The sequence below is a fragment of the Setaria italica genome, chromosome I (assembly GCF_000263155.2).
Source record: "Setaria italica strain Yugu1 chromosome I, Setaria_italica_v2.0, whole genome shotgun sequence".
Taxonomy (NCBI): Eukaryota; Viridiplantae; Streptophyta; class Magnoliopsida; order Poales; family Poaceae; genus Setaria; species Setaria italica.
Genome location: NC_028450.1, coordinates 4,516,927 through 4,537,237, shown reverse-complemented (window position 1 = coordinate 4,537,237; position 20,311 = coordinate 4,516,927). Strand labels below are relative to the sequence as shown.

Below are 20,311 nucleotides of genomic sequence, written 5' to 3'. Positions count from 1 at the left end.
AAAAGAGGGCTGATCAACGAAATCATACGTTTAAATCGATTTGTATACTGAGACAAAGGATTATTAATACCACAAAGTTTGAACTGTCACATGTATTCCATACCAATGCAAGAAACAATAGTCTAAACCCGGTGGTGTATTTTTTCCCCGTCCTAGGAAATAGGAGTACTTCAAAACATCAAAGATTTTCTTTCGTCTTCGCTACATGTCCTTTGCGATGGGAATATTTCCTAGAATATGCTGCCAGCTGAAAAAGATATATAACAGCTAAGACTATTGCCTAAGCTAGAAGAACGAAAATATAGGATCTGTCTATTTGCCTAAAAGTGACGTTTAGCTTACCAGGACAATTGGTTAGGGAAGCAGCAAATGTCAAACGCGAACGAAAATGACAAAAAGAAAATCCAAATGCTCTTTCTTGGGCATCAGGTGACAAAACAGAAGAGCTCTAGGCAATTCACCTACGTTCTGTGGACAATTAGATTATTCAGCGTAGCTTGTAGATACACACCATGTTGCAAATGGAATTAAAGAAAATTGCAACTTGAAGCGGCCTCTAAACTCTAAAGTATTTGCAATTTCCACTTTTATGATGGGTTTAGGCGTTGCATCAGCTCACTGTGTTGACTGCTCCCTAGTTTTTTATTTTTCTTGAAAAGGAAAGGATATTTTCCATTTGCCGACGCGAAAAAGTGGAGCTTAGTACGGCGTGACGCACGCTTCCCCCACTTTCTGCACCGAAGCATACGCACACTCAGACGGCAGCGCGATCGGCCATAAACGGAAGCAAGACCTTCGAAGCAAAGGCGCCCACGGGAGCACACAACCAGGGGACAGATACACTTCTGGTGACCTCCCTCCGACCGCCGACTGAATCTACCTCGCTTCGCGCCTCCGGTTCCGCGCCGGGCCCGCCGAATCGGAGCTCGGGATCGCCTCTTCCCGCGGCAATGGGGGCTGACTCCGAGGACGCCGTCAAGCAGCTCAGCCTCCTCATGGAGCAAGGTCCGTGCTTTCTTGCTGGAGGCGAAGCTCTGCGCCGTTTCTCGGTGTTTCTTTGCGATTCTTGAGGTGTTTCTGTGTTTCTGACTTCCCTTTTCTTGGTCCGGATCTTCACAGTGGAGACGCCGCTGAAGAGATCGTTTCAGGTATGGATCTGGGGGTGCCGTACAGCCATTTCGCTGGGAAAGCATGGATCTTGGTGTTGTTTCTGGTAGAATTTAGCCTATGCTGCCGGATCATAGCGTAGCTTAGCTAATTTTGTCGAGATTTGATCTGATTTGGGGAGGGAGAGTGAGCTACTCAGTGTATCGTTACTCCTTTGGAATTGCTAAATCAGCATAGATCAAAATGGGACAATTCGCTTCATCTCTGATGTTTTCGTGGTTAACACTTAATAGTACATGCTAGAGATATGGTGATGTAGCTATTACTGCTAGGCAAGTGCGTGCTTGGAGATGTTGCTTGATCTGTAACAAATAGTATGTGCCATGTGAATTTGCTGCATTTCAATGGGTTGGTCAGGTTTGGTGGTGCCTGTCTGGCTGTCTGCTTGCCCTTGCCTAGTATGGTAGTTTCGCAGCTGTGTGTGCTCTATGGAGTTTGTTACAGTTTCATGGTTGACATGAGTTGGGAGTCCTGTGGATCAAGCTTTCGTATTCCACGATGAATGGAGTGGCAGAATCATGCTGATTCCCAGTTCGTTAACATGCTAAGTCAGTTTGGACATATTTGGGTTGACATCAATTGGGAGCCCCGTGGATCATGCTTCTGGTCCACAATGAGTTGAATGGCAAAATTGTGCTGATCTCTAGTCCATTAAGTGTGCTAAGAAGATTTGGACGTATTCAGGAGTCTGCATTTGATGTGCCATCTGTATACATTCGCAACTAGCTGCCATCTAGGAACTTTTGGTATCCTGCGGTGTGATCCACCCTTTCCATGTTTCATGTTAACCAAACTTGCAGCTAGGAGTCTGTAGACACGTGCTTCAACATAAACATATCTACTATGTTTACATTGCCAGTTTAAGATATGTTCGTAAATGTTTTACACATGTGCTAAGTCAGTTCCATTCATTGCTTGGCAATTCACTTATACTTCAACAAATAGGAAACCTGCAGAAACCAACAAGGGCTGTGATTATGATTGGTTAAACTGAAGCCCAGGTACTACTGGATTTGGCTAGTTCTACCGTTTCTGTCTGCTTTTTCATTTCATTTTATCTTTAGAAACCTACATTTTCTGATGGGAGTGAAAACCAGTTGTGTGTACACCCATGAACCCTCTCAAGAATGAACTCATCTGCTAGATTTTTCATGTAATCACTGCACCTAGAACTTGTGGAAATGGTGTAAAGCTGAGCTTTTCCTTCTATTTTTCTAGTGAAGGCTAACAAAAGAAATAAACCTTAAACTAGTGAAGCAGAACCAAATCCACCTAACCCATTTTGGAGGATTTATTCCAAAGCAGAAATTTCAAGATTATAGGAAGAGAACATCTAATGTAACTTCATGCTTTTGGGAGATCGCGATCAAGAACTGATGTTCTGTGGACCAAACCAGCCCTGTAATCTTTAATTGAATCTCATAAACCATCGTTAGAACAATAATCGATTATTAGTTGGTTCATCTCCACCTGTTTTAAATTTTGGTGGTCGCAAACATACTTTATAAGTTGCATTTGTCATAGGAGAATGTTCGGTGAATGGAGTCAGCATTCTGTTTATGATACATGCTTTTTTTCATAGTCGTGATTGCAGTAATTACGAACCTCCTACAGATACTACCTACGTTCATAGTGTTTTCATATCCTGGCTCTTTAGTCTGTAGTACTCATCACATGTCCATGTTGTGTATTCAAATGCATGACTATGGATATGACTACATTTTTCTCGGAAAAGATGGATTGCTACCTTCACTGCTGTGGCACTTTGATGTAATATGATTGTTTGATGATCATCGACTTAATCTGTGACTCATAGACTGATTCTGGGAAAACAAATCTAACCATATCTTGTTTATTTCAGAATGTGCACCAGGGTTATCCCAAAGAAACACTGATGCGTTTCCTTAAGGCTAGAGAGTGGAATGTATCAAAGGCTCATAAAATGGTAAGCTTTTATACAAAGTTTCCCAACAGTGGGTGAACTGCTTTCTGAAATTGACTACTAATATTGTTGTTTCTATAGATTGTAGATTCTTTGAATTGGAGGATTCAAAACGAAATTGATAGCGTGCTGGAGGTGAGTCACCCTCTCTAGAATATAATCCTGCCAGATGTTACCGGGTCAGAAAGCTACGGAAGAGCCCCTTATAGTTATACTGTTTTAATTGCCCCCCCCCCCCCACCCCCTCACACACACACACACACCACCATCACCAAAACCTAATCCTTTCTCATTTTAGTTATTTTATTTATTTATTTTAGTGCACCATATATCACTCCTGATAATCTACCTATTTCTGCAATGTTTCTTTAGCAAAATTCTTCACTTTTGCCGATCAATGTTTGCATTGTACATGTGCAGAGACCTATAGTCCCAGTAGACTTATACAGATCAATACGGGATTCACAACTTGTTGGCCTGTCAGGATACACAAAGGAGGTATAGCTGTTACTTCCAATAACTAAAATCTATGTGTCGGTTGAACGTTAGTTTCACAGTTATGCAAGATGCTTCTTACCTTTCTGAATTGATTATGAAGCAGTTATTTGTGTGTTTGAATTTTGAAATAGACATACCTTTTTATTGGTAAGTGTCCTGGGCCTGTTTGTTTGAGCTTCTCGTGCAGCTTCTGGAAAGCCAGAAGCCCAGAAAAGCTGAGTTTATATGGAAAGCTGAAAAACTCAGAAGCTTTCTAAGCCCAGAAAGCTAAAAACATCTTCTAAAAGGTATTGTTGGCTTTTCAGAACCAAAAGCCAGCAACAGCTTTTCAGAAAAGCTCCAAAAGGTGTAGCTCAAATAAACAGGCCCTAAGGCGTAAGGCCACTATATTCTTGTACTTAATTTGATCTAGCTACATGTTGAAATCCATCGAACAGAGTACTTCGAATTTTAATTTTTCACAAGTTATATAAGCTGAAAGAAGGTAGCACTGAAGAGGTTAAAGTTTTAACTTATGTTGATCGTCAAACTCCCATGGAGTGATGTCCTACTATCAGCAACACTGTAGCCAACCTTTTCTAGCTAGGGAAGGTGGGTAGTGCCATCCTAAGATCTCTAGTTTCAACGTATGATATAGGATCAAGATGATTTGCTCAAACACTGTCAAGTCAAGTCAACTATGATATAGTTGACTTGACAGTGTTTGATTATTAAGGACTGTAGGATCATAGGTGATGTTTTTTTCTTGGGAACTGTCGCAGTTGACCTGACAGTATATTGTTTTTAAGATATGTAGGATCTTCTGTGATGTTTCTCACCTTTGAGTTTTGCTTTCTTAAAATATAGCAAGTCTGCTACCCCAGTTCTTTCATCTTTATTTCAATAAATCTTTGTTTCTCTCATTGGCAGGGTCTCCCAGTTTTTGCCATTGGTGTTGGACATAGCACATATGACAAAGCTTCGGTAATTGCCAGATGCTTGCTATATATTGATTAGGCTAGAACCGAAATCATGGAACTGGTTGCTTTTACTGTCTGCGGAAACATATATTTTTCAGAGGCTGATATAACCTTCAAACATAGTATCATAATCAGTTAGCTACCTAAATAATTCTCTTGTCCAACTATCTTGATTTATCTATGGCCCTATGCTTCCTTCTACTGAATTGAGTTTTCTCGACTAAAAATAGAGGTATTTTTGTCTCAGGTCCACTACTATGTGCAATCTCATATCCAAATTAACGAGTACCGTGATCGTATAATTTTGGTGAGTATCCAACAAAATGCTGTGAGTTTAATAGATTTCTTATGTTAACATATAAATTATTTCCTAATGTTTATCTGTACCACATTTAGCCTAGGCTGTCACAACAGTTCGGGCGTCCTGTTACCAGCTGTGTAAAAGTCCTGGATATGACTGGTTTGAAGCTATCAGCACTGAGCCAAATAAAGGTATGCTTTGTGACTATTAACCGAAACCGTACTTTTTCATGAGATCATACACAAATGAGTTAGTATTATTGTTTATGCATGTATGGATGTGTAAAATAATAACTTGGCTAATAAGCATATTCTTGTACTAGTAATTGAATAGAATATTGGAGTTATCTTTATCTTAACATCTTGTGTTCACGAAGAACAACTTCCTTGAACTTCCAACTCAGTTTTGTATACCATTCAAGCGAAGTGTTACACTGAAACCCCTGGACTAGTTTTTCACTTATTCCTTTTTTTTTTGTTAAAAACATTGCAAGCCATGCTCATTACTTGTGTTACTTCTGGGTTTCAGTTGTGGTATGTTATTTTGTTGATAAAGTTTTAATATGATTTACAGATGTTGACTTCCATATCGACAGTTGATGATCTGAATTACCCTGAAAAGACAGAGACCTATTATGTAGTTAATGTTCCGTACATATTTTCCGCCTGTTGGAAGGTACTATCGATTTTCCACTGATATTCTGGCCTAAGATTTTACTAGTGAGTTTTTAGCAAAACTGATGGCAGTTAATTTGAGTCTGCTGCCAGGTTGTGAAGCCCTTATTGCAGGAGAGGACCAAAAAGAAAGTTAAAGTTTTGAGTGGTTGTGGGAGAGATGAACTTCTAAAGGTAAATAACTGGAAAAATATTCTTCCCTCCTGTTGGTGACTTTTTCCACTTAGATCCTTCATTTCTGGTTGCAATAATATCACAAGTACCCTATATGGAAGGCCACAGAACATTTTTATTATTTTTTCCCTATGGTAAACAGTTGTGATGCTTGACTTTTGTAGATTATGGACTATTCATCACTCCCCCATTTCTGCCGCCGGGAGGGCTCCGGATCATCGAAGCATTCATCATCGGATGTCGACAATTGCTTCTCCCTCGACCATCCTTTCCACAAAGAACTTTATGGCCACATCAAGGAGCAAGCTTCGCACAGGGAGCTCATCAAGATGGGATCGTTGCACGTCAGCATCCCCGAGCCAGACCCAAACGACGCAAAGATCGTCGAGGTCATCCAGGCCGAGTTCCAGAAGATGGGTGAGCAGGACGGATCCACCAACGGCCACAAGGACTAGCACGCGCCGAGGCTGGCCATCGATCTCTGGAACGCCCTGCCCGGTGCCGCCCCGGTGACCTCTGATGAAATTGGCAATTGATGTCCATTCCGCTTTTCGGTTGACGGTCCCCAGTTGCCTGGGGAATATAGCAGCAAAGCCTTGCGCCTCCCATGGTGCAAGCTCGAGTTTATAGCTGGGGAGGCTGAGAGATAAACAAGTCGGTGTATATTAGATGGACATGGAGCTGCCATAAACACCTTTTTGCTAGTGTAACCCCGACATACATTTAGCTGGTATATGAGAGGCGATCCATGGAAGTGCCTTTTTTTTTTTCCCGCACAGTTTTTGCATATGCGTCATTTTTCAAAAGAAGTGTTTGGTGGATTGTGAATGATGACTTCTCTTTGCAGCTGTTTCTTACTCAAAAACCTCTCTGCAGTTCCAACAAAATCGCTTGTGAGGATGAGTTTGAGGGGACGGCAGCTGCAGCGCGGTGCTATCGCCGTCGCCGACAGCATAAACGCCGGCCGCAATTGCCCATCGCCGTCACCGTCGCCGACAGGATATACGCCGCCGGCCGCAATTGCCCATGCGCGCCTGCAACTCAAGACTTGGGCAGCATGTGATCTCGACGAGATCGCACGGTTTGATCGCTGTGCGTGTTCGTAGAGCTGCGGCGGGGACCAAACCGTGGCCCATGGGCATCGTGTCCTCCCAGCCCCATGACCAGGAGGAGGAGGCCACGAAGGCGACCATCCCTCCCTCACCCGAACGCCGCGCCGCGACTCGGATCAGGACGCGTGCTATATATATGCTTCCTCAAAACGATTTGTAAAATGTATTGGCCACACGATGCAAAGTGAGCGCATCTGGTGTAGTGGTATCATAGTACCCTCCCACGGTACTGACCGGGGTTCGATTCCCCGGATGCGCAGTTACTTTTACCTTTTATGATTTTTTTACTTTTTTACCTTTATTTAACTTCTTAATTAATTAATTCAATGTTATTTATTTAACTTCTTAATTAATTCAATGTTCTTTTATGGTCTCGTGAGCACTCACTGCAAAGTCATAATGTTTTGGATGGAGAATTGTGGTTAGTCACGAGCAAAGTTTTTCTTTTCCATGTCGAATTGTGGTTAGGGATTCGGGATTCCTCGTTTTGTATGATAAAAGTTGTCAGGAGCGGAAAGAGCAAGAAGGGCGCTTTTCGGCCTTCTTTTTCAGTTTTGTGATACAGATACCAAACCTTTGTGCAAGGAGCCAAGGACCAAAGGTGAAAGAAAAAATCACTGGCCCACGAGCTCTTCCAAAAGTCAGCCATGAGGGAGAAAAATGTTTGCCAATAATTCGTTTCTGCAGCTGCTGCAGCTAGACCACACTGTTACAGGCCTTGCTTTTCCGAAGGAACCCTTGGCTTTACAAAAAAGCAATGGCCGGTGAGCCACAGGAATCTGCTCGAGCAGTTCTTGTCACTGCAGGATTGAAACTAGCTTTCCAGTGAATCACTGCGGTAATTTTTTTACGGACCCGGTAAATTATTATGGTAAGCAAAGGATCAGAAAACCCTCTTGTTTGCAAGGCAGCATCAACCTTGGAAAGACTTGTTGGAAGCAGAAGCAGAAGATTATGAGGTTTTCCATCCTGTGCAAGTGATCCTTAACTTGAGCACATCAGCCTGTGCTTCTTCAGAGGTTGCATGCAGTGGCAGGCTTGTGGCCAACCGCCAACCAGGTCAGATGGATGCCTTGAGTGCCCTATGCTTACATAGGACAGTGATTCTACAGCTGCTTACTGGGGAAGAAAAGGCTCTAAATTGAAATTCATGTGTGTCCATGACAAGTAGTGCTGAATTATTGCCTCCACAAATTGTTTAGTAAAGTGAAAAGCATAAATACTGATTCAAAGATCCAAGTAGCAGTAATTCTCCAATATGAGTGGAAAGCTGGTGATTGGTGTATAAGGAGTTCTGTAAAAGAAAATGTACAAGGAGTTCACATCTGGAATTTTAGTCCTGATTGTTCAAATTGTGGGGAAACTAAAAAAAAGGTGAATTATTACAAGGACATGGTATAACCTTACAAGATTTCGTAAGGTAAAACAGGGGGAAATGAAATGCCGACCGAAGAGGTAAACTCGAAGTTTCAATATTTAAAAACATCATGCTGAACTATGAACCGTGAGGCTTGATTACTTTATACAGAAATGAGAAATGCATCTGGTACTCATTGCAAGGAGAACTAAAATCCTGACATGTGATCCTAATCATCCATTGAGTTTTCTATGAAGCTCCCGTCGAAAGAATCAGTGTTAATAAACTGCATGCACTTTTCCAGCCTCAAGCCTGGAGCAGCAGCGGCTAGCTCTTGATGAGCGCCACGAGCATCCAGTTCAAGAAGCATGGCCCTAACACACTATACAGTTTTGCAGCCATGCGTGCTAATCAATCTGCGGTCATGTTGCTAATGCTAGAAAAATCAATGTACATGGAAGAAGCGCGGCCGAGTACTGTACAATCCACCCCCATGCCCGAACTCTCTGCAAAATCGAAATTACGAATAATTAGGAAAAAAATGCACAAGTAATTAGTTAGTTCAAGTACCAAATGGTGTGCCACACATCCCAATGCACCATGCCTGATGCTGGATGGTGCAACGGTGCACACACAGAACACAACTTGAGGAATGAGGACGCCAAAGATTCCAAGAAAATAAAACAAATAAAAGAAAAAGCAAATCGAGATTCGTACCTTGAAGAACAACGGCGACGGTGGCGCGGAGGAGGGCACGAGCCCCTTGAGGCCGATGTTAATGGAGACGCTGCCGTCGGGCTTGAAGAGGCCGTAGTGCCTCTCGGTGGTGGGCCCGGGCTTGAGGTCCTCGTTGAAGAGCGCGAAGATGTAGGCCTTGGCGACCCGGTCGGGCCTGTAGGGCGTCCCCTTGCGCAGGAACAGCCGCTTCCTGAGGTTGCGGTTGTAGGTGACGGCGTTCACCATGCTGGCTCCGGCCTCGGTGGCGTCGCCGGCGGACGCCCAGCCGGTCTCCGCCACGCGCACCTCCATGCCCGGGTACCCGGCGGCCTCGAGCGCGAAGTAGGCGGCGTCGAGCTGGGCCTCGAACATGTTGTCGTAGTGGAGGTTGGTCTTGGGGTCGACGATGCCGGAGTTGGGCTTGAAGAGCGCGTAGTTGATGTCGATGTGGGAGGGGTCGCTCATGTAGGCGAGGAACGGGTAGGCGTTGACGTAGAAGGGCGCGCCGGTCCTGGAGAAAAAGTCGAGCAGCGGGCGGAGGTACACCATGAGGTCCTCGCGGAAGACGCAGGCCGACGGCGGGTAGGAGTTGGAGAAGACGGCCTCGGAGTGCGGCGTGGTGAGCTCGATGTCGCGGTCGAGGCGGAGCATCTTGAGCGCGTCGTGGACGTTGGCGACGGCGCCGACGAGCGCCTCGGCGAGCCCGGTGTCGCCGCCGCCGAGGACCTCGTTGCCGACGGTGATGCCGACGATCCGCGTGGACGGGTGGTACGGCTGCACGTTCTCGTTCAGCCAGTCCATGGCCTTGCTCGGGTTGGCGGCCATGTCCTTGAGGAACTCGTTGGGGATGGCCACCACCAGGTTGAGCCCGCTGCCACGGAATGCGTCGAGCACCTTGTGGTCGGCGTCGTAGATCTTCACGTTGCGGATCCGGGCCAGCTTCAGCAGCCGCACCACGTCCTCCGGCGCCGGCAGGTTGTCTGCGATGCGCCCGTAGTTGATCCCGTACGTGCCCACGAACGAGCGGCTGTCTGCATCATAGCCACAGGCATGGTAAATCATGTGTCAATCCATGTTAAGCTCATCAAGAACACTAATCATTTTTTTTGCACCAAAAGAACCAACAGATTGATCAGCTAACCATGGTCGGAGCGGTGGGAGATGTTGGTGGTGGTGGCTTGAGCGTGGCAGCAGGGGAAGGCGAGGAGGCAGCAGCAGAGGAGCAGGAGCAGCCGGCGGCGCCCGTCGCCGGACTTCCACCGCGGCGACGACATCACCGCCGTCTCCCGGTGGTGGCGTGGCGAGGAGCTTGGCGCGAGCAACGGCGGCGGGAGACGCGAGCGGAGGAGGAAGGTGTGGCGGCAGCGCGGGGGGCGGGCATTAGAGCAGGCGGGCGGCGTGCGGGGCACGTTGCGTGGGGCGCGGGGCATGGCGGCACGGCGGCCATGGAGCGCCCTCGCGCACGGTTAGATTAGTACTTCTCCCCCGCGCGCACGCCGGCGAGGTCGGCCGGTTGCTTGCCCGGCCGGGCTCGGTGGGTGGGGAGTGGTGGTACGGGTTGCCAAGAATGGAATGGCGGTGGGGGAGGGGGAATGGTATCCGGTCTCTTGCCTTGCCTTGCCTGTCCGCATGCGACGCTTCTGCCGCTGCCTCTGCTCCACTGCTCCGCCACCTGAGCGCTGCTGCGTCCTCTGCTCCTGCTCTGCAGAGTCTTCTACACTGACTTCCCTTGCCTTGGTGAGAAAAGGAGGGAGGAAGAAGACGAGAGGCTGCAGAGATCGATCCAAGGATTGGAAGAAAGCAGAGCAAGTGAATGGAGTGGAATGCTGACAGTGACGAGGTACTCCTTCCTACGTGATTGATCAGAGGCTCAGAGCAGGAACCGCGTCAGGGGATAACTAAGCATGGAGCAATGGCCATTATCAATCAGGTCGAAGAGGAGATCAGAGCTGAATCGACTTATGATGAACAAGTGCACTCCTGAATCCTGATGCTGATGGTGCAACTTACACCAAACCTGATGAGGGTACCTTTGATCAAAGCACGTGTTTTATTTCCTCCAATTTCTAGGCAAATCGGGCACAAACCTTTCAGTCTCCACTTGGCCATGACCTGATATTTTTTTCTCAAAATAGCAAAAGTTGCATGACGTTTCTCCATGCTTTCTAGTTCAGTGCATGCTTTGCCCTTGCACATTTAGCCTTTGCAGTTTAAACAAAGTGTTGTAAAGAGTAGTGGTCTATCATCGATCATTCCAGCAATGGTCTTTCCGCACAGAACTGGCCAGGCGTCTGCTCTGCAACGAGTTCCCAGAAATTCAGGAAGACTAAATTTTGGTTGCAGCCATTAATCTGACCAGACGACACAACTTTGTGCATCAGCAAGGGGCGATGTGTGGCCTATGTTCCACTCGCGGAAAGTGACGAGACAGGCCTCTTAGATCCCGTGGGGAAGATATTCCATATTTCCATGCCTGCGTTATTCTCGTGAAAGGATAAACATTCTGATAAGGAGATAGTGGAAAAAGACACTAGGGGTTCTGTAATGGGCTCCAAAAGAAAAAGAAAAAAAAAACAGGATGCCAAGACTTCAGAGAAGTGTAATCAGCAGAAAGGATCACCCCAATAAAAGTATATAAACAAGTGTTGAACATATTTTGTAATCACATGATGGAAAGCCATGTCGGATCCACGTCAGCACAACTGATTTCCATAGAGAAGACTAGGAGGACCAAAATAGCAGAAAGGAAAGGCAAAAGGACGCAATTAAATAAGGTAAAAGAAAAAAAAAGGCTGCAATACAGTATATATGAAGCAATCATCACTTTCTTCTTCCCTCCCTTCGATCCAGTGGTGCTTGAACTACTACCTGATGGATGTAATCATGCAATTGGCCTTCCAAACCCTAGTTTGGACCCTGCAATGACTTATTGGAAACACTGCAAAAGTAGACATGTTTTGTTAGAATTTGCGCAAATGACCTTTCTCAGACATGTCATGCAAAGAGGAGGGGGAAATAAGAGAAAGAAATGACCAGTTGGGGGGGTTGGGTTGGGGGGTGGGGGGGGGGGGAGGCAAGATGGGATGGAGTGATGGACATTGGATGCACCTTCCCTGTCCCTGTCCCCACACTTCATTCTCAGCACCAGACAATCTACAGAGAAAGAAACTTGACCTCATCATTCTATGCTTATCAGGATAAAGAATCATCTGTGGCTATATATAAAAAAACACTGCAAAAGTAATATATCATCATGTATACATACATCGGATGAGATAGCATCGTCTTTCTAACCACAAAAAGTTTTGTGGTGCCCTGAAGACAAGCTTGCAGCTAAACCATAGCTGTTACAAACGAGCCGCCATGGACATACTCGTTTGACTACTGATGAGTGATGACTAGAGTAAGTCATTTTCTCAGAGGAAGGAGTGAATAGGAATTAGGAGCAGTGGGTGCCAATAATAGCAGTAGAAAGACTCGAAAAAAGCTCGAGGCTTGCGGGTTACTCAAGCTTGCTTTGTTCTAGGTTGGATTCGAGCTAAGGGCTAACCTCCGAAAGGGCAAAGCCCGCAAGCCTAACATAATCAAGATCGAATATTTTCATTAACAATTTTTCAAGCCTGTTTTTTCTATCTTTGGTCTTGCGAGTTACTCCATGCTAATTTTCAGGGCATTCCAAATTTTCAAACCTATTTTTATCTTGATGTTAAATCAGGTATCGAATTGACGTAATTACTGAGCTATTATTGAGCCAAGCTTCAAGCTAGCTTGTGACATACCGACTCAGTTATACTCAGGCCCATGGTGGCCCATACCTTGCTACTTGAGTCCGTATCAACGATCCAAATTAACCATTTTTATGCGCGAAACAAGGATGAAGACATATATAAATTGGACTTATCAACGCGCTCAATGATAGACTTTACACAGTCATTTCCAACATTTCACATAAACAGAGCACTTTCACTCTTAAGATTCACTAACTTTATACTTACTAACGTTGAGTTTTTTCTATCGAGATAATAAGTCCAACAATAAGGAAGAAATAAGCACATAGCTGGTACACGGATTGACCATCATCACCAAAATTCTATCCGATTAAATGCTCCTCTAACAAAGTTAAATGGAATATCTTAGGTTTAGAATCAATGGCTTCGTCACCTTAAAATGAAACAAATTCAATAGATCCTTAACCTAATGTTTAACCAAGGTTTACAGAGCATGTGTATCTCTTGCTACCTTACTTTTCTAATGACTACTGAGGTAATAGGATAGTATTTTTATCCAATACGCACTGTATCATATCATTATAGAAGAAAAGGTTAAGCTACACGCTACGACTACGGCCGTGCAATGTTGGATGTCGCACGTTGACACTACATAATGTGACAAGATATAGCATTAAAAAGAATAGCATGGTGAAAGCAAATCTAAGCATCGTAGACACATGAGATACTACCCATATCCTCTTATGGTAAAATTGAAATCATCAATCATTCTTTTGCTCCTTTTAATCCTACTACCTTGACCATAAAAGAGGTTGAGTGACGGCTTGAGTGGAATTAACCGTGCATTTAGTATTAGGAGGCGTTTATTTCGCACGATCTATCCTTTATCCTCTTCGGAGAACATAAGATTCCATTTTAAGATCTAAGGACAGGAGATCTTGAAAGGAGGAACTGGGGACAAAAAGGAAAAAGAAAACAGTAGGAAAACAAACGGAAAAAAGAAAACCATGAAAAGACAGCAAGATTGGAGACGAGTAACTACCTCCAGCCCAAACACAGTCACCACACCTACAACCCCCGCTGTCTCCTCCCCTTCCCTGCCACAATCGGCCCTTCTCCGCGGAAGCCGGCGAGCCGCCGCCTGCCCCATCTCCCCCGCCGCGCTCCTCCGCACTGCCATTCCCCATCACTCCCCTCGGGTGGAGGTAAAGAAGCGATCTTTCCACCTTCTCCCGCCCCCTCCGGCCCCGTAGTTGCCACCGGCATTTCTTGCGCGGTTGCTCGGCCAGATCTGCGCGCATTTGGCGTATCTCAGGCGTAGATCTCGCTTGTACCTCGTTTCCCTCGGCGGGGTGCGTCGGTGGCAGCTTGGTTGAGATGGAGGACGTGGTCGATGACGTCATCGACGCAAGGGGTCCGGCGGTGGCCGTCGAGGATGGGGCCAGTGGGAAGCCTGCATTGCCTAGCTTAGGGGTCCATGGTGAGGAAGAGCATGAGGGGAAAGGCAATGAGGATAACTCAGGGGAGAGCGAGGTGATCAACCCACCCGAAGAGGCCGGCGGGGAGGCCACCTCGCCCCCGGAGAGCAGGAAGCCTCGTCTTTCCAATGTGAGCTCTTGACGGTGATGTCTTGTAATGCTTCAGTGGCAATCTTGTACATATCGGTAGGATAATGGTACCTTGTGCAATTGTGCTGATTGGCATTTCCTACGTGATGTATGTTTAGGGGAACAAAGGTCATGGACCTAAGGCTGTCAAGTCTAAGAGCCCAAGGAGTGGAGATGAAGGTCAGGCAAGGAGAAGAACTCCCAATACTTCTCTTCCTAAGGCAGCCGTTGCCCGGGTATCCAATGGTGATGCTGGTGTCGGTAGTAATGTAAGCAGTTTACATGATGATGCACACTGTTTTAATATCTTCATTCTTCTCTAGTTATGGATATCTGGAATCAGCTTCCTGCCCAATCCAGTTGGATCTTATATGTTTTGTTTCGCTTTTATCAGAAAGCTGTCAAGAATGAGTCTCACCCATCGTCCAAGGATGCAGCATTGCTGGATGACTCCAAGTAAGTTGTTTGTTTCCTTTCTGTTTGTATCTGTCTATTAAATCAGAATAATCTGGAAAAGGAAGAAACATAGTAATAGACTAATGGTATATTGGTTTAAACACCTCAAAATGGAGATGTTCAGCACAAACCATGCTATTTTCGAACTATTCCAGACAAGAATCCCCTCTTCGTTGTGTTCAGTGTTTGTTCACATTGACTCATCATCATTCCCTGAGTAGGCATAGTAGATGCACTCCATAGCTATTTTCGAATAAAATTATCTAATACAGCTATATATGTTCAAAGGGTCACTTATGCTATTTATGTTCAACCCACTAAAATCCAGGGAGAAAAGCAAAACTCAAAAGTCATCAGGCCAGCACTCTTCCATCAAGAGAGATGAAGAAGAGTCCAACTGTGAGAGTACAAAGCCTCGAAAAGTTGGCAGCACTCCTTCATATGGCTTCACCTTCAAGTGCGATGAGAGATCGGAAAAAAGGCGTGAGGTAAAATTTTTGTTTAGCTATTTTATTTGCTGATCTATTTTGAAATATGTATATTGTCTGTTTTGTTTACCCAATTCTTCAATCAAATAGTTCTATTCGAAGCTTGAGGAGAAGATTCATGCACGAGAGTTAGAAATAAGCAATTTGCAAGCTAAATCAAAGGTATTCTTATTTGCCCTTCTTTTGGGTGCTGCTTTCCCTTATCACATCTTTTATGTTGCTTGCTGATATTTTTTTTCTTTAAAATGCACAGGAAAATGAAGAAGCAGAACTCAAAATGCTGCGAAAGAGTTTGAATTTCAAGGCAACACCAATGCCAAGCTTTTACAAGGAACCAACTCCTGCGAAGGTTGAACTGAAAAAGGTAATTTAGTGATTATGACTCATGGCTAGCTATAGTCTCTTATACTTTCAGTGAACTTGTGACTGATATGCCTTATGAGCATGTGTGGAGTCATCACATTCACTCATGCAGCATGATTCTATTGGTTATAATCATCCACTGCCTTTCTTGCCATTTCAAAATATGTATTTCACAGAAATCTTTTAGAAAAAGGAGGTGAAGTTGAAACTACCTTATAGTTTAGGTGGAACCTGGAAACCTTGAATTATCATGATAACATAAAACTCTGTTATCTGGAGGGAGGTGGTTAACTGCAGTTGGGTATTTTGTTTTTCTCTATTTACATATGTAGGGAATGTTCTGTTCTCGATCATCTTGAGTAGCAGAACTTGTACAGGGCCTTGACATGAATAATACAACTATACAAGAACACTCTACTCTCGGCTGACTGGTCTGGTTTCATAGCATCCACACTAATTAAGTAATATTTATTGCCAATCGGGACACACTACTTAAATAAAGTTAATCTCTTGCTGACAATGACAGAGATTTGACAGTTGCATTAGTGACTAGCAACTCTCTTTAAGTCCTTGTATATTTGACATGGTTCAACTTGTCATCATTCTTCGCGCTTCGCTAATATGATTGGTTACTCCAAATATGGCATTCGTTATTAGACAAGCACATGACACAGCACCAGACAACCTTGTCAAAAATGGACGGGAAGCAAAATTATTCATATGGCCAGCACTCAGCAATTATCAAGCCAGATGAGATAATCAAATGCATCTTACTAATTCAGTTGTGATACGTGTGGTAGAAGACACCTTTCTTTTCTCTACATGTATATATATTAGTAATGGCCAAATATGGAGTTTTTATTTTCAAACAAACTTTCTGTGTTCCAGCTTTGACATGGACATGTGGTAATATATTACTCACTGTATGCTGGTATTTGTTGTAGATCCCCCCAACTAGAGCAAAATCACCAAAGCTTGGTCGTTCTAAAAACAAGTCCACATCAGAGGCTGAAGAAAATACCACGCCGGACCAACCTGCCCGTTTGAGCCTCGAGGAAAAGGTTTCTCAAAATGGTGTGAAAAAATCAACTCCATCACATTCAGCAAAGAAGCCCCAGAGGAAGTCACTCCCCAGATTGCCATCAGAGGAAACTGGTACGCTTGATGCCGCAGCAAGCTCATCACCTGCGAGGCAGCTAAAGAGCACCAAACCAGCTCAAGAGACAGTCAGCTGCAGGGCAGCTACAAGGAGCTGAGATGAAGACAGATTCCGTTCAGGGGCCGATCCAAGCTGGAGCTAATCCTGATGAACAGATTGCCGTTTAGCGAAAATCACGGTGAGCAAACCAACTGAGAATTGTCATGGATGGTGTGCCTCGGAAGCTTTGTATGATATTGTGCTTGTCTGCTAGAGTAACTTGTGACCTGTACTATGCTACATGTGATGTACTCCTGTTTCGTTTTCCTGGAGTTGAGCCTGTATGCTGCTTGTCTAGATAGCTTCTGTTCATAATCTACAGGTACTTATTCGTTTGAAGTTTGTCGCAAGGGAAAATGATAACTTACTAATTCAAGTGCCTGCAAACCATAACATACTAATCCTCAGTGGTCCTGCTTTAATATTCAGAGTTTTCTACTAGGCTACGGCAAGAGAACACTGTGCCTAACACTGTGCACTAGAGTTTCGTATTCGTGGGCCCTCATCATGGGCTTGACCAGAGTGGGCTGCCGGCCCATTGGATGAGAAGCGCGTGTATTTTCAGGAGAGGTTATATGCATCAGTGCATGCACCGTAATAATTAAATGAATGGTTGTGTGCATAATCTTAGTCTGAGGCCGTAATAATGAAGTGTGCATGTCTCATGCAGAGATTAAAATAAATTTTCCTTGTAAAAAAAAAGGGTCAGGCGCATTGGTTTCTGAATGTAACCTCTCCTGCTAATCCTTTGTTCACTCTTTTTTGAAGGTAAATGTTGCTTCCAAGTGATTTTAGCACAAGAAAATCTGTTTATCTGATTGTCTTGCTGTCCACAAGGCCTCCTACTGCGTGAAGAAAGGGACCAAGTATCTGATGCAGCAGGGATAGGCTAAACGCATACGCAAGGGAGAGAAACGACCAGTTACTACTGCCACTCAAGTCAATGTTACACAGGGAAATTTTCTTTGGCTATATACACTCTTGTCAGTGTAGCGGCCGGATGTTTTTCCCTTATCTAAATAACACAGGGAAATTTTCTGTGGATCAACCAAGGTCTTAGCTTCAACACATGCTGATGCTGATGACATGGTACATGAAGCTACGGCATCATCTTGAACACCAAACCAGCTGCGTGCCTGCAGCCTGAACAGCATGGCCAGCACTGAATTGAAGGATGATGTTACTTCTGTCCTGCTGCATGATGCCATGGAGCTCCTCCAACTCCAATAACAGAGAGTGGACAGAGAGCCAGTGCGAACACAAAGACAGGTTCAACCGTGACGAATAGTCAATGTGATCAAGCCTCGCCCTTGCGGACTGCAACGCTTCAAGGTTTGCTTTCGGATGTAGCAGTATGCTTGGCTAAGTACCTGGCAGATTCTGATGAGAGAGAGATTCTTTAAAAGCATCATTCAGTTCAGCCAAAAGGCGAAAACTGACGAGGAAAGAGAGACAATTCACTCGTACTCAACATGTTATACAAAATGCGCGAGAAGACTGGCAAAGCATACTGCTACATAGCATGGCTCAAAACCATTCTACACCACCGATGATAGCCACCCTGACCAGCGCGGAGCTTCTGCAAGCTCAGGCACAGCTTTGGTGCCACACCTTCGGCTACCTCAAATCCATGGCGCTGCAAAGCGCGATCAAGCTTGGGATCCCCACCGCCATCCACCGCTGTGGCGGCGCCGCCTCCCTGTCCGAGCTGCACGTGGCTCTTCCGGTTCCCGCAAGCAAACGGCCATGCCTGTCTCGCCTCATGAAGCTGTTGATCGCCATGGGAGTATTCGGAGAGGGCGAGCCAGGCGTGTACTCTCTCACCCCGGTATCTCGCCTCCTTGTGGAAGATGTCGACGACAGCCAGACATGCCTGTCGCAGTTCACAGCCATGGCCACTTCACCATTCCACTTCGCGGCGTCTCAACGCCTGCCCGAGTGGCTGAAGAATGAGGACGATGCCGCTGCGGAGACACCGTTCATGATGGCGCATGGAGCAGGGTTTTTCGGCTGCACGAGCCGTGACTTGGAGTTCAGTGAGCTGTTCAACGAGGCGATGGGCGCGGAAATCGTCGTGCGTGAGTGCGCTGAGGTGTTCGCCGGGGTGACATCTCTGGTCGATGTCGGAGGCGGGGACGGGACCACGGTGAAAGCTATTGCAAAGGCCTTCCCACACGTGAGGTGCTCGGTGTTGGAGCTTCCGCAGGTGGTTGACGGCGTGCCGGTTGATGGCACGGTTGAGTTTGTTGCAGGTGACATGATGGAGTTCATCCCTCCAGCTGATGTTGTGTTACTCAAGGTACGAGTGTGGCCATGGAATAGTACCTACTAATTGTGTTTATCTTAGTTTTTTCTTCATCCAGGCATACGTTTTTTGTTTAGTACAGTCTGTGATATACAAAGTTTAGTGTTGATGTTATTTTGCAACACTTGATTCAGTTATGCGATTAGCAATCTTTCTTGTTACAGTTTGTGCTGCATAATTGGAGTGACGAGGATTGTGTTACAATCTTAGAGCGATCAAACACTACTAGAAAAATGAGCATTCGTCCCGAGTCTCAGTACCGGTTGCATTTTCGCCCGGTATTAATGTGAGCGTTAGTACCGGGTCTTACGGATAGTCCCCGAAGAGCCCCCTTTGACCCCCTTTAGTAGCGGGTGGGAATCCCACCCGATACTAATGTGCCTCCACCCACCGCCACTGCCTGATCCATCCACTTCTTTATCCGTCTTCACCTACCCCTCCTCTATCTCTCTTCTCTCTCAATCTCTCCTCTTCCTCACCCAGCCTCCTCTTCCTTAGCTTCCTCCTCCTCCTCTACCTCCTCCTCACCCGGCACCCTCACCCTCATGGCGGGCGGCGGGAGCGGCGGCGACGGTGGGGGTGGAGGGGTGGCGGGAGCAGCGGCGACGGCGGAGGGTGGGAGCGGCGGCGACGGCGGAGGGAGTGGCGGCAATGGCGGAGGGCGGGAGCCGCGGCGGGGCGGAGGCGAAGGCAGAGCGGGCGGCGGCAGGCGACTGGAGGGGGCCGGTGGCGGGGGCCGGCGGATTTTCTTTTTCTTTACTCTTTTAACTAGGATCGTGCCCGTGCGTTGCTACAGGCAAAACAAATTTCATCTATAAGCATTAAATATTATCGTGTGAAATATTTACTTCGAAATACCCCCAATGTGAAACAAAAAATGAATTTGCAATGAGTAATAACATAAGTACGCTTGATGCTCTTTATCTCGAGTTGCAAAAGAATAATCATGTGACCAATTCCCAAACAATATATGGCAGTTAACCACCTTTACATCGTCTTCGTTTCTAGCAAGGTCTAACGGCGACTTAAACTCAACATTGGATATGTCACCGTATGTACTCAAAATGGGACGTGGATATTTTATACTGCGCAGTCGTCCTGTGGAAATGAGAAAGAGTATGCCGTTCCATTCATCAGATTCCAGTCAAGAGACGAAGAGTCTAACCAAGACTGCCGTATGCCATCATATTTGTTCTCCAAATCTGCTGGGAATAAGGATGAGCCCTCCTGCTGATTTCCTTCATTTGCCACAACACAAGAGTACA

At 45.5% G+C, this 20,311-nt stretch overlaps 4 protein-coding genes and 1 non-coding gene across 6 annotated transcripts; 4 read left to right on the top strand and 1 right to left on the bottom strand.

The window, feature by feature from the left end:
* The first annotated feature begins 739 nt into the window (after window positions 1–739).
* Window positions 740–6,488, top strand: LOC101770184 (phosphatidylinositol/phosphatidylcholine transfer protein SFH2). Of its 2 annotated transcripts, XM_004951489.4 has the most exons (11): window positions 740–1,005; window positions 1,120–1,148; window positions 3,029–3,112; window positions 3,191–3,244; window positions 3,530–3,607; window positions 4,517–4,570; window positions 4,814–4,873; window positions 4,963–5,058; window positions 5,441–5,542; window positions 5,635–5,715; window positions 5,880–6,488. In XM_004951489.4, the coding sequence occupies exons 1-11, from the start codon at window positions 951–953 to the stop codon at window positions 6,168–6,170; spliced, it is 984 nt and encodes a 327-aa protein (XP_004951546.1). In that variant the 5' UTR covers window positions 740–950; the 3' UTR covers window positions 6,171–6,488. The 2 variants fall into 2 exon arrangements, with proteins under 2 accessions (XP_004951546.1, XP_022679139.1); XM_022823404.1 differs by lacking the exons at window positions 740–1,005; window positions 1,120–1,148 and adding an exon at window positions 2,113–2,168.
* A 527-nt stretch (window positions 6,489–7,015) lies between these two features.
* TRNAG-CCC lies at window positions 7,016–7,086 on the top strand. The gene has a single exon. It is a non-coding gene; the product is annotated as a tRNA-Gly (tRNA).
* Window positions 7,087–8,279: 1,193 nt separating this feature from the next.
* Window positions 8,280–11,005, bottom strand: LOC101769776 (glucan endo-1,3-beta-glucosidase 14). Its single transcript, XM_004951488.4, has 3 exons — window positions 10,043–11,005; window positions 8,902–9,932; window positions 8,280–8,690 (listed from the first exon to the last, which is right to left on the bottom strand). Exons 1-3 carry the CDS (start codon window positions 10,329–10,331, stop codon window positions 8,607–8,609), a joined length of 1,404 nt encoding a protein of 467 aa, XP_004951545.1. The 5' UTR covers window positions 10,332–11,005; the 3' UTR covers window positions 8,280–8,606.
* A 2,653-nt stretch (window positions 11,006–13,658) lies between these two features.
* Window positions 13,659–17,112, top strand: LOC101768566 (protein WVD2-like 5). Its single transcript, XM_014804621.2, has 7 exons — window positions 13,659–14,237; window positions 14,356–14,505; window positions 14,631–14,692; window positions 15,021–15,180; window positions 15,271–15,342; window positions 15,434–15,544; window positions 16,488–17,112. The coding sequence occupies exons 1-7, from the start codon at window positions 14,007–14,009 to the stop codon at window positions 16,797–16,799; spliced, it is 1,098 nt and encodes a 365-aa protein (XP_014660107.1). The 5' UTR covers window positions 13,659–14,006; the 3' UTR covers window positions 16,800–17,112.
* A 1,178-nt stretch (window positions 17,113–18,290) lies between these two features.
* Window positions 18,291–19,073, top strand: LOC101769373 (flavonoid O-methyltransferase-like protein Os11g0303600). The gene has a single exon (XM_022827808.1). It carries the CDS (start codon window positions 18,291–18,293, stop codon window positions 19,071–19,073), a length of 783 nt encoding a protein of 260 aa, XP_022683543.1.
* The last annotated feature ends 1,238 nt before the right edge of the window (window positions 19,074–20,311 follow it).